Raw genomic sequence first — 11576 nt, 5'->3', positions numbered from 1 at the left:
AATTAAAAAAAATCTTAACCTATTCTATTTAAAAGTTTTAAGGGCGCTTTGGGCAAAAAAAATATTACAATTTTTGGCCATTAAAAATTGGACTTTTTTTATATTCCACATAAATTTTTGTTTCTAATAAAATATAAAATTTTATTAAAAAAGCTACTTTCCCATCTTCCTCCTTTAAAAATTCCAACTAAATATGACTTAATTTTTAATTTTCTATTGATGATACTTTTCTCTTCCTACCAACCAAATGAATCTAAAAAATAATGGGTTAGTTTTTCTCTACCTGAAGTGACCGCGTGAACCCTGGCTATTCACATGATACATGACTTGTTCCTGAGTTTTGGGCTCGAACAGTCCAGCTCTCTACGTTGATGAGAAGTCGCAAGACATCATCACCCCATGGGGGAATCAAAGTTGTATAGAGCGCATCCTTCGATTGCAGAAAAATCCAAATGAGCAAACTATGGGTGTTGGGAAAAAATCCAAATCATCCGGAAGATGCTGTTTCAAGGGGCGCCCGATGCAAGGCAGCCACCTCGGCCAAGCGCCCGAACAGAGGGTGCCAACCAAGCAATACCCGGGCCATAGGCGCTGTAGGCGCCCGACTTAAGGCAGCCAGCTCGGCCAGGCGCCCGACCAGAAGGCGCCGACCAGGCAACGTCCGGGCCGCAAGCGCCCGACTTGGGGCAGCCAGCCCCGCTCAGTGCCCGGCAGGATGCCAGGTTCCGAAGCATCCCACCCTAGTACTCGGCCTCGGCCTGACACCTTTCGGGAGTCTAACTCCAGACACTCAAATCTCGCCATATCAGGCTACCGCCAGACCATTAATGCGCATGGCCTCTGTAGGCCTCTAGTGCACTCAACCATTAATGAGCACGACTTAAGATGATCTCCGGATCACTCGACCATCAAAGCATATGACCTTCCCCGATCACCGGTTCGCTCAACAATCAATGCACTCGTTATCTACGGACCCCAGGCCCTCCACAGCGGGCGGTTGAACCACTCCACCAGGTCCGATCAACCACGACAGTTCACTGAATCCGGTCTGATCCGGTCTCATCTCCCACGACACCATTAATGCACATGATCGTGCTCAATTATCACAAAGAGGACAACCTGCCCCGTCACCTCCCAGGTAATATAATATCCCTCTATAAAGGGGAACCCCTCCATCGGGGGAGGGTTGGACACAAAAACCCAAAAAAGAAACATCCTCCTCCTTTTCTCCCTCTTACTTTTCCCCCTCTGACTTAAGCATCGGAGGGCCGGCGCCGGGAACCCCGGCCACCGGCTTCTTGCAGGTCCTCCGGAGGACGCCACCCGCCGACGTACTGCTGCCCGCCATTCCAACAGCGGAGCTCCTCCTCCCTCAGCCGACGGTCGTCCTCGGGTCCAATTTCCAGCAACAGTTGGCGCTAGAGGAAGGGCCCGAGTCGCGGTCATGAAGTTGAGGAGTAAAGGAGCCTCCAATGCCTCCCGGCGTCCCCCATAAAGTCTCGGACACTCTGTCCAGAATTTACCACCTCCGGCTGATCCAATTTTCCAAGTTCAGCCGGAACAGTTCAATGTCCTGGTACAGCAAGTCCAGGCATTAGCTGCTGCCGTCCAAGGCCTGCGGCGCGAGGAAGCCCTACCTACGCTCGCCCCGCAGGCCTAGGTCCCGCCGGTGCTTCCTCCAAACGGCCCGATTCTCCAAGGCCAGAACCTTCACGGCTCTTCCAAGGCCAACAACGAGGAGCGAGTGTCTTCCCGGAGAGAACTGCTTGGGGGATCTTTAGACAGAAGGCCCCAGCTCTCCGAAGCAGAGTCGGCACCGGACCACCGCGAGCCGGAGCAAACTACGGCGACAATTCTCCGGGCTGGGGAGCTCGACAGGAAAGTCGAGAACCTGGAGCGCCAGATCGAAGCACTCCGCAGCAGAAAGGCAAGGCATGAGGGGGACTTTGAATTCACCACCAAGTCCTCCTTTTTCCGCCAGATTGAGGACGAGCCGATCCTCTCGAGGTTCAAGATGCCTCAAGTGGAGCCTTACAGCGAAACCACCGACCCCCTCGACCACCTGGAAAGCTACCGGGCTCTCATGGCACTACAAGGTTCCTCGGAGGCTGTGCTCTGCAAAGCCTTCCCAGCGACCCTCCGAGGGACAGCTCAACTCTAGTTTTCCGGGCTGAAGCCAAGTACGATATCCTCTTTCGAGCAGCTCGGCAGATAGTTCGCCACCAACTTTGCTGCCAGCCGATGCCAGCGGCGGACATCGGATTCTCTCCTAGATATCAAGCAGAAGGAGGGGGAATCTCTCAAAGAGTACCTCGACCGCTTCACCGTCGCGACCTGGGAAGTTCGCGAGCTCGACCAGTCGATAGCCATGTCGACGTTAAAGACTGGAGCTCGCTCCTATAGATTCCTCTTCTCCATCGAGAAGAGCTTCCCAGCTGACTTCACCGAAATGCTGGCCCGGGCCCGAAAATATGCGAAGGCCGAGGAGACTATCGCCTCCAGGCGGGGCGCGACCGAACAGGCTTCGAAGAAGCAGAAGAAACGCCGCGAGGAGCGCGGCCGCCGGCGAAGCCCATCTCCCCGTCGAAATAAAATTTTGCCATGACTAAGGAGTCCACCTCGGCAACAGAGGCGGCGCAGAACAAGGTCCCCGCCCCGACTGAGGTCTCCAACACGGCCGCGGGTTCAGCCGGGGAAGTACGAGAATTATACTCCCCTCAACGCTCCTCGGACGGAGATTCTGATGGAGATCGAGGGCCGAGATTATTTTCGGCCTCCACCACCGATCAGGGGTCCTGGAGCCCACCGCAACCCTAGAAAGTATTGCCGCTTCCACCGAGATCACGGTCACACCACAGAGGACTGCTTTCAGCTCCGGGACGAGATCGAGGCACTTATCCGTCGCGGAGTATTGAACCGGTTTGTACAAAACCGGCTCGAGGAACGAAGGCCAGCAGAAAAATGCCGAGCAGCCCGGAGTCTCAAATGTCAATAGGCCCATCGCAGGCACTATTGACACCATCGGAAGAACCTTGGTCGGAGGGCCGGCCGAGGAAAGGGACCCCCCAAAGCGCCTGCGCACCTCCGAAGCCATCTCATTCTCAGACGAGGACTTGAAAGGGGTTGAAGTTCCCCACGATGACGCGGTGGTGATCTCAATGATTGTAAATAAGTTTGATGTAAAACGTGTCCTTGTTGATAATGGAAGCTCGGCAAACATTTTGTATTATGCTGCTTATCAAAAGATGGGGATGGCAGAAGACCAACTTCAGAGAATGAATGCTCTGCTGGTTGGATTTACCGGGGATTCGGTCTCGGTTGAGGGCGAAGTCGGCCTCCTGGTCACGGTCGGGCTTGCCCCTCGAGAAAGCACCGTAGAGATAGATTTTCTTGTGGTCTGCCTGCCCTCAGCCTATAATGCCATTCTTGGACGACCAGGGCTGAACGCCCTCCGAGCCGTGATCTCGACCTATCACTTGCTCATGTGATTCCCTACTGACCAAGGAGTCGGCGAAGTTCGCGGGGACCAATTGATAGCCAGACGATGTTATATGGCGGCTTACAAAGTAAAACGGCCAAGCAAAGTATCTGGCCAGCAGGAGTTATCGGCTAAGGTGTCCACTCAAGCAATGGACCGCACGTTGCCCATCGAAACCTTGGAGGTGCGGGACCACCCTTGGGAAAAGCGGGTGGAACCTGGTGAGCTTCTTACTCAAGTTCCCATACAAGAAGATTGTCCGAGCTAACCGTGGAAGTCGGCTCCGGCCTGAGTTCCCTGGAGAAGGAACAGCTGATCGGATTCCTCCAGGCCAACAAGGACATCTTCGCCTGGACACCCACCGATATGCCGGGAGTCGACCCCGAGGTCATGGTTCACCGGCTCCAGGTGAGACCAACTTGCAGACCCGTAAAGCAAAAGAAGCGGAGATCCGCCTCGGAACGACAACAAGCTGCGGCCGAGGAAGTGGACAGACTCCTCGAGGCCGGCTTCATCCGGGAGGTCTCCTATCCGGATTGGCTCGCCAACGTGGTCCTTGTGAAGAAAACCAATGGGAAATGGCGTATGTGCGTGGACTACACCGACCTGAACAAGGCCTGCCCAAAGGATAGCTTCCCCCTTCCGAGTATTGACCAGCTCGTGGATTCCACTTCGGGGCACCAACTCTTGACCTTCATGGACGCCTTTTCGGGATACAACCAAATCCGAATGGCGCCAGAAGACGAGGAGAAGACAGCTTTCATCACCGACACGGGCACTTATTGCTACAAAGTGATGCCGTTCGGGCTAAAGAATGCAGGAGCTACATACCAGAGGTTGGTCAACCAAATCTTCAAGGACCAAATAGGCCGAAACATGGAGGTCTGTGTGGACGACATGCTGGTAAAAAGCTGGACAGCCGAGTACCATGTGGCCGACCTCGATGAAATATTCTCCAAGCTCAGGAAGTACCAAATGAAGCTTAACCCGGCCAAGTGTGCGTTCGGAGTCACCTCGGGCAAATTTCTGGGTTTTATAGTAACCCAACGCGGAGTCGAAGCTAACCCCGAGAAGATTCGGGCGCTGCAGGAGATGGTACCACCAAAGACGGTTAAGGAGGTACAGCGACTCACCGGGCAGATCGCGGCCCTGGGAAGATTTGTCTCCAGGTCGGCTGAGCGGTGCCTCCCATTTTTCAGAATTCTCAAGCGACCAAAGGACTTCTTGTGGTCGGAAGAGTGCCAACAAGCTTTCGAAGAACTTAGATGCCTTCTCGCCTCTCCACCGCTGCTTACCAAGCCTCAACAGGGCGAGCTTCTCTACCTGTACTTAGCTGTCTTTCCGGTCGTAGTGAGCTCGGTCCTAGTCCGGGAAGAGGACAAGCTTCAAAAGCCTGTCTACTACACCAGCCGGGTCCTCAGAGATGCTGAGGCCTGATATTCTAAGCTGGAAAAGACAATCTTCGCCCTAATCATCTCAGCCCGAAGACTCCGACCCTACTTCCAAGCTCACACAGTAGCTATACTGACCGACCAGCCAATAAAGCAGATCTTACAACGATCGGACCGGGCCGGGAGAATTGCCAAATGGGCAGTCGAGCTCGAGAAGTTTGATCTCGAATACCGCCCAAGACCGACAATTAAAGCTCAGGCGCTCGCTGATTTTATCGTAGAATGCACCCTGCCAGACGACCCCGAGCACCTACACATACCAACGGAGGAAACCCCAAGGCCACCCTGGGTCCTGTACGTGGACGGCTCCTCGAGCTCGGGGGGTAGCGGAGCAGGACTCATCCTCACCAGCCCGAATGGGGTAGTTGCAGAGCAAGCCTTACGCCTCGAATTTCCTGCCTCGAACAATGAGGCGGAATATGAGGCACTCATCGCTGGGCTCAAATTGGCAAGAGAGCTGAAGGTCGAAGACCTAAAAGTCTATAGCAACTCCCAGCTGGTCGTAAGCCAAGTTCTAGGAGATTTTGAAGCAAAAGAGCCCTCAATGCAGAAATATCTTCATAAAGTACGGGAACTCATCTCCGCCCTGGGCGCCTTCAATATTCAGCATATTCCTAGAACGGAGAACCTCAGGGCCGACCTGTTGTCAAAGTTGGCGACCTCTCGCATGAGCGAGCTCCCCAAGGCGATGGCGCTCGAATATCTTCAAACACCCAGCACAGAAGAGCCTGACCCGGCCATGTGCATAGACACCGAGCTGAGCTGGATAGATGAGCTCGTCGACTATCTACAAAGTGAGGTCCTCCCCGAGGATGAGCTCGAATCTCGCCGGATCAGGCGCCAAGCTTCCCGATTCATATTATATGAAGGCAAGCTCTACCGGAAGTCGTTTACCTCTCCTCTCCTCAGATGCCTCCGCCCGTCGAAAGCAGACTATGCTATGCGAGAGGTCCATGAAGGGATAGGCGGGAACCATTTGGGAGGCCGAGCACTGGCTCATAAAATCTTGCGCCAAGGATATTTTTGGCCTACACTCCAGAAGGACACACTAGACTTTGTCTGGAAGTGCGACCAATGCCAGCAAAATGTCAATGTCCAGCGCCGGCCTTCGGTCCCGCTGACTTCAATTGGTGTACCTTGGCCATTCGCCCAGTGGGGCATCGACATCCTGGGGCCATTCCCCCTGGCAACCGGGCAGAGAAAATTTCTAGTCGTCTCCATCGACTACTTCACCAAGTGGGTCGAAGCCGAGCCGGTGGCCCGGATCACCGAGCAGAAAATAAGGGACTTCGTCTGGAAGTCAATCATTTGTAGGTTTGGGCTCCCCCGCATCCTTATATCTGATAACGGTCGTCAGTTTGACAACATCTGTTTCAGAGAATTCTGCTCCGAGCTCGGCATCGACCACCGCTTCACCTCGGTAGCTCACCCCCAAACAAATGGAGAAACTGAAGTGACGAATTCGCACCATACTCCAAGGACTCAAAGCCAGGCTGGACCGATCCAAGGGGCAATGGGCTGAAGACCTCTACAACATCCTGTGGGCCTACAGAACAATATTTCGGCTCCCCACTGGCAAGACCCCCTTTAACTTGGCATACAGAATGGAAGCCGTCATTCCTCTGGAAATCGGGCTCCCCTCCCTAAGGGTCGAGCACTACAACGCGGCCTCCAACTCCTCCCAACTCAGAGAGAACCTGGACCTCATCGAGGAGACCAGGGAGGCAGCCCGAGTTCGTATGGCAAGGTACCAACGGAAAACAGCACAATACTTCAACTTCAGAGTAAAAGCCAAGCTCTTCAAGGTAGGAGATCTCGTCCTTAGGAGGGCCGAGGCTTCTCAGCCCGCCGAGCAGGGGAAGCTAGCCCCGAACTGGGAAGGACCATACCGAGTCACGCGAGTTCAGCGACCCGGAGCTTACAAGTTGGAAACCCTCGAGGGGGCTCCTATCCCTCAAAGCTGGAACTCCGAGAACCTTCGGATGTACTACCAATGAGCCCTTTAGGAGTCATCAACAAACAGGAATGCAATTCTCTCTCCATTTGTGATAATTTGTTTATGGTTCTTCATTAATTACCTCATACTCCTGACGCTGGGACACATAAATCCCAGAAAATCCCGACAAAGCTCGGATGCCCGAAAGTTCGAATGCTCGACGGAGCTCGAGCGCCCATCTGCTCGACGAAGTTCGAGATGCCCCGTAGGTCGACCGTAAAGTCTCAAACTCTCTCGACCTCGGAAAGTGTCGCAGGTCGACAGTGCGTTCCCAGACCCCTCGACCTTGCGCACGATACCTCGACAAAGTTTGGGATGCCTCGTAGGTCGACCGTAGAGTCTCAAACTCCCTCGACCTCGGAAAGCGTCGCAGGTCGACAGTGCGTTCCCAGACCCCTCGACCCTACGCACAATACCTCGACAAAGTTTGGGATGCCCCGTAGGTCGACCGTAGAGTCTCAAACTTCCTCGACCTTAGAAAGCGTCTCAGGTCGACAGTGCGTTCCCAGATCCCTCGACCTTGCGCACGATACCTCGACAAAGTTTGGGATGCCCCGTAGGTCGACCGCAGAGTCTCAAACTCCCTCAACCTCGGAAAGTGTCGCAGGTCGACAGTGCATTCCCAGACCCCTCGATCCTGCGCACGATACCTCGACAAAGTTCGGGATGCTCCGTAGGTCGACCGTAGAGTCTCAAACTCTCTCGACCTCGGAAAGCGTCGCAGGTCGACAGTGCGTTCCCAGACCCCTCGACCTTGCGCATGATACCTCGACAAAGTTCGGGATGCCCCGTAGGTCGATCGTAGAGTCTCAAACTTCCTCGACCTTGGGAAGCATCGCAGGTTGACGGTGCGTTCCCAAATCCCTCGACCTTACGCACGACATCTCGATAGAGTTCGGGATGCCCCGTGAGTCGACCGTAGAGTCTTAAACTCCCTCGACCTCGGGATGTGCCACCGGATCAACTGCAAGCCCGAGTTCCAGGTGTTGAGCTCAATTCTCCAACTGAAGTCGGAATGCCCCAAGAACCGGTTCCAAACTCCCTCGACCTTGGGTAGTATCGTGGGTCGACTGCAAGCCCGAGCATCTTCGGCCTTGCATCTATCGGCAAAAACCAGGATTTTTCGTGATGACTTTCCCCGACCGCGAAAAGATTGGCAAAAACGGGGACCTTTACAGACCCCCCGATCTGCAGAAGACCACCTTTAAAGAATGCCCCTTGGAGACGATCGCAGAGCGGACTCGGCCGTCAACCTGAAATGCTCGGCCCCGATGGTGCAAAAGGTATTACTTACCTAGCACCTACATTTATCGCATTTACTTTATGCACCAGGATGGTCGACGAAGTCTCGGTCGAGCTCAAGATCTCAAGGGTGAGATGCCTAGCCGAGCCAAATACAAGCCAAAGAACGAGGGAACAGGCTACGCCTTGGCGCAGGGCTTTGACCAAACCGCCGCCTCGTTCTCCTGCGGACGACACTGCATACGGATACGTGTCCCCGAAGCCAAAGAACGCTTCAAAGAGCTGACCGCAGAGTAGACCCGACAGTGAGAAAGGTATTCCTCACTCAACACTTATGCTATCGCGTTCGTTTGCTTACGCTATAATATTCAACAGTCCCGACTAAGCTCGAAAGCTCCCCCGACCAGGGTTGAGATCCGTCTAATGTCTGTCCGAACCTTGGTTCATAACCCCATCGGGGATAGGCTTTAGAACCTCTACGAGTTTATACCCGTAAAGCCGAGTCTAAAGACCCGGCCAAAGCCTCTTGGAAGGTTAACCCCGCCAAGGCCAAAGAATCGAGCTCGATGCTCCGAAAATTCGGATCCAAGAATCCGGCAGAATTCGGTTCCGAGCTCAAGGGCTCGGCAAGTCCGAGCTCCGACCAGAGTGCGAAATCGATTAAAGTTCGAAACGAGTTCCTATCAGATCTAAGTTCGGAGCATTTCCTAATGGGCCTATGCTTATCGAGCCCGAAACTTGTTAAAAGGAACTAGATCTAACCGGTTGAGAAGAAAAAGGCAAAATAGGAGTAAATTTAGAATGAACTTAGAAAAGAGATCTTCATTAATAAAAGCCCGAAGGCTAAGTACAAGACTCGGGCTCGGCCATACACTTTTAGGGGCCGACCTTACTTACAAAAAAAAAAAAAACAAAGGTAAATCCCGAAGAGGCGGGCGCTGCTCGTTAGTTATCCGCAGTCATCGCCTCGGCCCGAGCCACGTCAGCAGCTTGAGGGGCAGCATCAGAAGCTCCTTCGACCGTCGAAATTTCACCCTCCTCGGTCGTCGGGGGTTCGGCCCTATCCGAGTCTTCGGACGCGTTGAGCCTCTCGACCCCTGCTCCGGGTCGGAGTAGATCAAGGTCGAACTCGGGGCAGAGCCACCTCAGTTGATTTCGGAAGTCATTGAAGCCGCGAACGAAACCATCCACGGCCTCCTCCTCCATCAGTTCCTGAAACTCTTCCGATTCCCAGAAGAGTTGGATCGCCCTCTTCGCCTCCTCTTCGACCTTGAGGTGAACCTCCTTCACCTCCTGCTCGCGGATAACGAGCACCGAAGTGGCCTCGGCCAGACGCGCCTCTGAAGCATGCAGCTCTGACCTGGCCAGGGCGTGTGCGCCCTTCTCCTCCTCGAGCTCGGTGTTCAGAGCCCGAATCTCGTCCTCGGCCGCCTCCACCTTCGCTTAGCGCTTTTTGCTCGGCCTCGGGTGCGAGGCGCCTCTCCTCGGCTTCCTCCTGCCCCCGCTGATACTTTTGGGGCTCGTTCCCGATAGTCTGCGACTATATGCATTAGCGTCTTGATCTCGTGGAGGTGCTATAAAAGAAAGAGATAAGAAACAAAGTCCGAGCTAATTCGAAACGAACTTACACAAATGCAAAGGCAAACTTATCCGGATGGCAGAACAGATGGTCGTATCCATGAAGGCGCCATAACTCATGGACCGGACCTTGGCTTGGTCGGCCGGGAGCAGCGCGACCCAAAGAACTTCGCGCGCCGTTTGGGGATTATCCAGGACCGAATCGCCCTTGAAGACTGCCCAACCAGGAGCATAAGGTACTCTCTCCTGGTGGCCTTGATCCCCCGACGGGCCCGGAGAACTGGGCCTTGCTGGGCTCGGTGGATGCGGCTCCGCAGCCCCCTGATTGCTACTCGGCTCGGGACCGGGGAGTTGGGGTTGGGCAGGTGCCCAACCCAACCGCTGTGAGATGGGGGCGGGACACGCAAGCGTAAAAGCCCCCGTAGAGCCCCTACCCTCTTGACCGTGGTTCGGAGCCTCCATCTGAACAGGTCTAGCCGCCCTCGCCCCGTCCGAACAGGTCTAGCCGGCCGAGAAAAGGGACCCCCCAAAGCGCCTGCGCACCTCCGAAGCCATCTCATTCTCAGATGAGGACTTGAAAGGGGTTGAAGTTCCCCACGATGATGCGGTGGTGATCTCAATGATTGTAAATAAGTTTGATGTAAAACGTGTCCTTATTGATAATGGAAGCTCGGCAAACATTTTGTATTATGCTGGTTATCAAAAGATGGGGATGGCAGAAGACTAACTTCGGAGAATGAATGCTCTGCTAGTTGGATTTATCGAGGATTCGGTCTCGGTTGAGGGCGAAGTCGGCCTCCTGGTCATGGTCGGGCTTGTCCCTCGAGAAAGCACCGTAGAGACAGATTTCCTTGTGGTCTGCCTGCCCTCAGCCTATAATGCCATTCTTGGACGACCAGGGCTGAACGCCCTCCGAGCCGTGATCTCGACCTATCACTTGCTCATGTGATTCCCTACTGACCAAGGAGTCGGCGAAGTTCGCGGGGACCAATTGATAGCCAGACGATGTTATATGGCGGCTTACAAAGTAAAACGGCCAAGCAAAGTATCTGGCCAGCAGGAGTTATCGGCTAAGGTGTCCACTCAAGCAATGGACCGCACGTTGCCCATCGAAACCTTGGAGGTGCGGGACCACCCTTGGGAAAAGCGGGTGGAACCTGGTGAGCTTCTTACTCAAGTTCCCATACAAGAAGATTGTCCGAGCTAACCGTGGAAGTCGGCTCCGGCCTGAGTTCCCTGGAGAAGGAACAGCTGATCGGATTCCTTCGGGCCAACAAGGACATCTTCGCCTGGATGCCCGCCGATATGCCGAGAGTCGACCCCGAGGTCATGGTTCACCGGCTCCAGGTGAGACCAACTTGCAGACCCGTAAAGCAAAAGAAGCGGAGATCCGCCCCGGAACGACAACAAGCTGCGGCCGAGGAAGTGGACAGACTCCTCGAGGCCAGCTTCATCCGGGAGGTCTCCTATCCGGATTGGCTCGCCAACGTGGTCCTTGTGAAGAAAATCAATGGAAAATGGCGTATGTGCGTGGACTACACCGACCTGAACAAGGCCTGCCCAAAGGATAGCTTCCCCCTTCCGAGCATTGACCAGCTCGTGGATTCCACTTCGGGGCACCAACTCTTGACCTTCATGAACGCCTTTTCGGGATACAACCAAATCTGAATGGCGCCAGAAGACGAGGAGAAGACAGCTTTCATCACCGACACGGGCACTTATTGCTACAAAGTGATGCCGTTCGGGCTAAAGAATGCAGGAGCTACATACCAGAGGTTGGTCAACCAAATCTTCAAGGACCAAATAGGCCGAAACATGGAGTTCTATGTGG

General features: G+C 54.3%; 1 protein-coding gene across 1 annotated transcript; it reads left to right on the top strand.

Annotated features, from left to right (window-relative positions):
* The first annotated feature begins 5473 nt into the window (after window positions 1-5473).
* LOC149768577 (uncharacterized) lies at window positions 5474-6926 on the top strand. The gene is made up of 2 exons (XM_089930509.1): window positions 5474-6165; window positions 6482-6926. Exons 1-2 carry the CDS (start codon window positions 5474-5476, stop codon window positions 6924-6926), a joined length of 1137 nt encoding a protein of 378 aa, XP_089786635.1.
* The last annotated feature ends 4650 nt before the right edge of the window (window positions 6927-11576 follow it).

This window comes from Phoenix dactylifera, chromosome 1 (assembly GCF_051530095.1).
Source record: "Phoenix dactylifera cultivar Ajwa chromosome 1, Ajwa_hap1_PhDact_Kaust_v1.1, whole genome shotgun sequence".
NCBI classification, from domain to species: domain Eukaryota; kingdom Viridiplantae; phylum Streptophyta; class Magnoliopsida; order Arecales; family Arecaceae; genus Phoenix; species Phoenix dactylifera.
The sequence above is the reverse complement of the archived record's forward strand: the minus strand, read 5'-3'. Positions and strand labels throughout refer to the sequence as shown.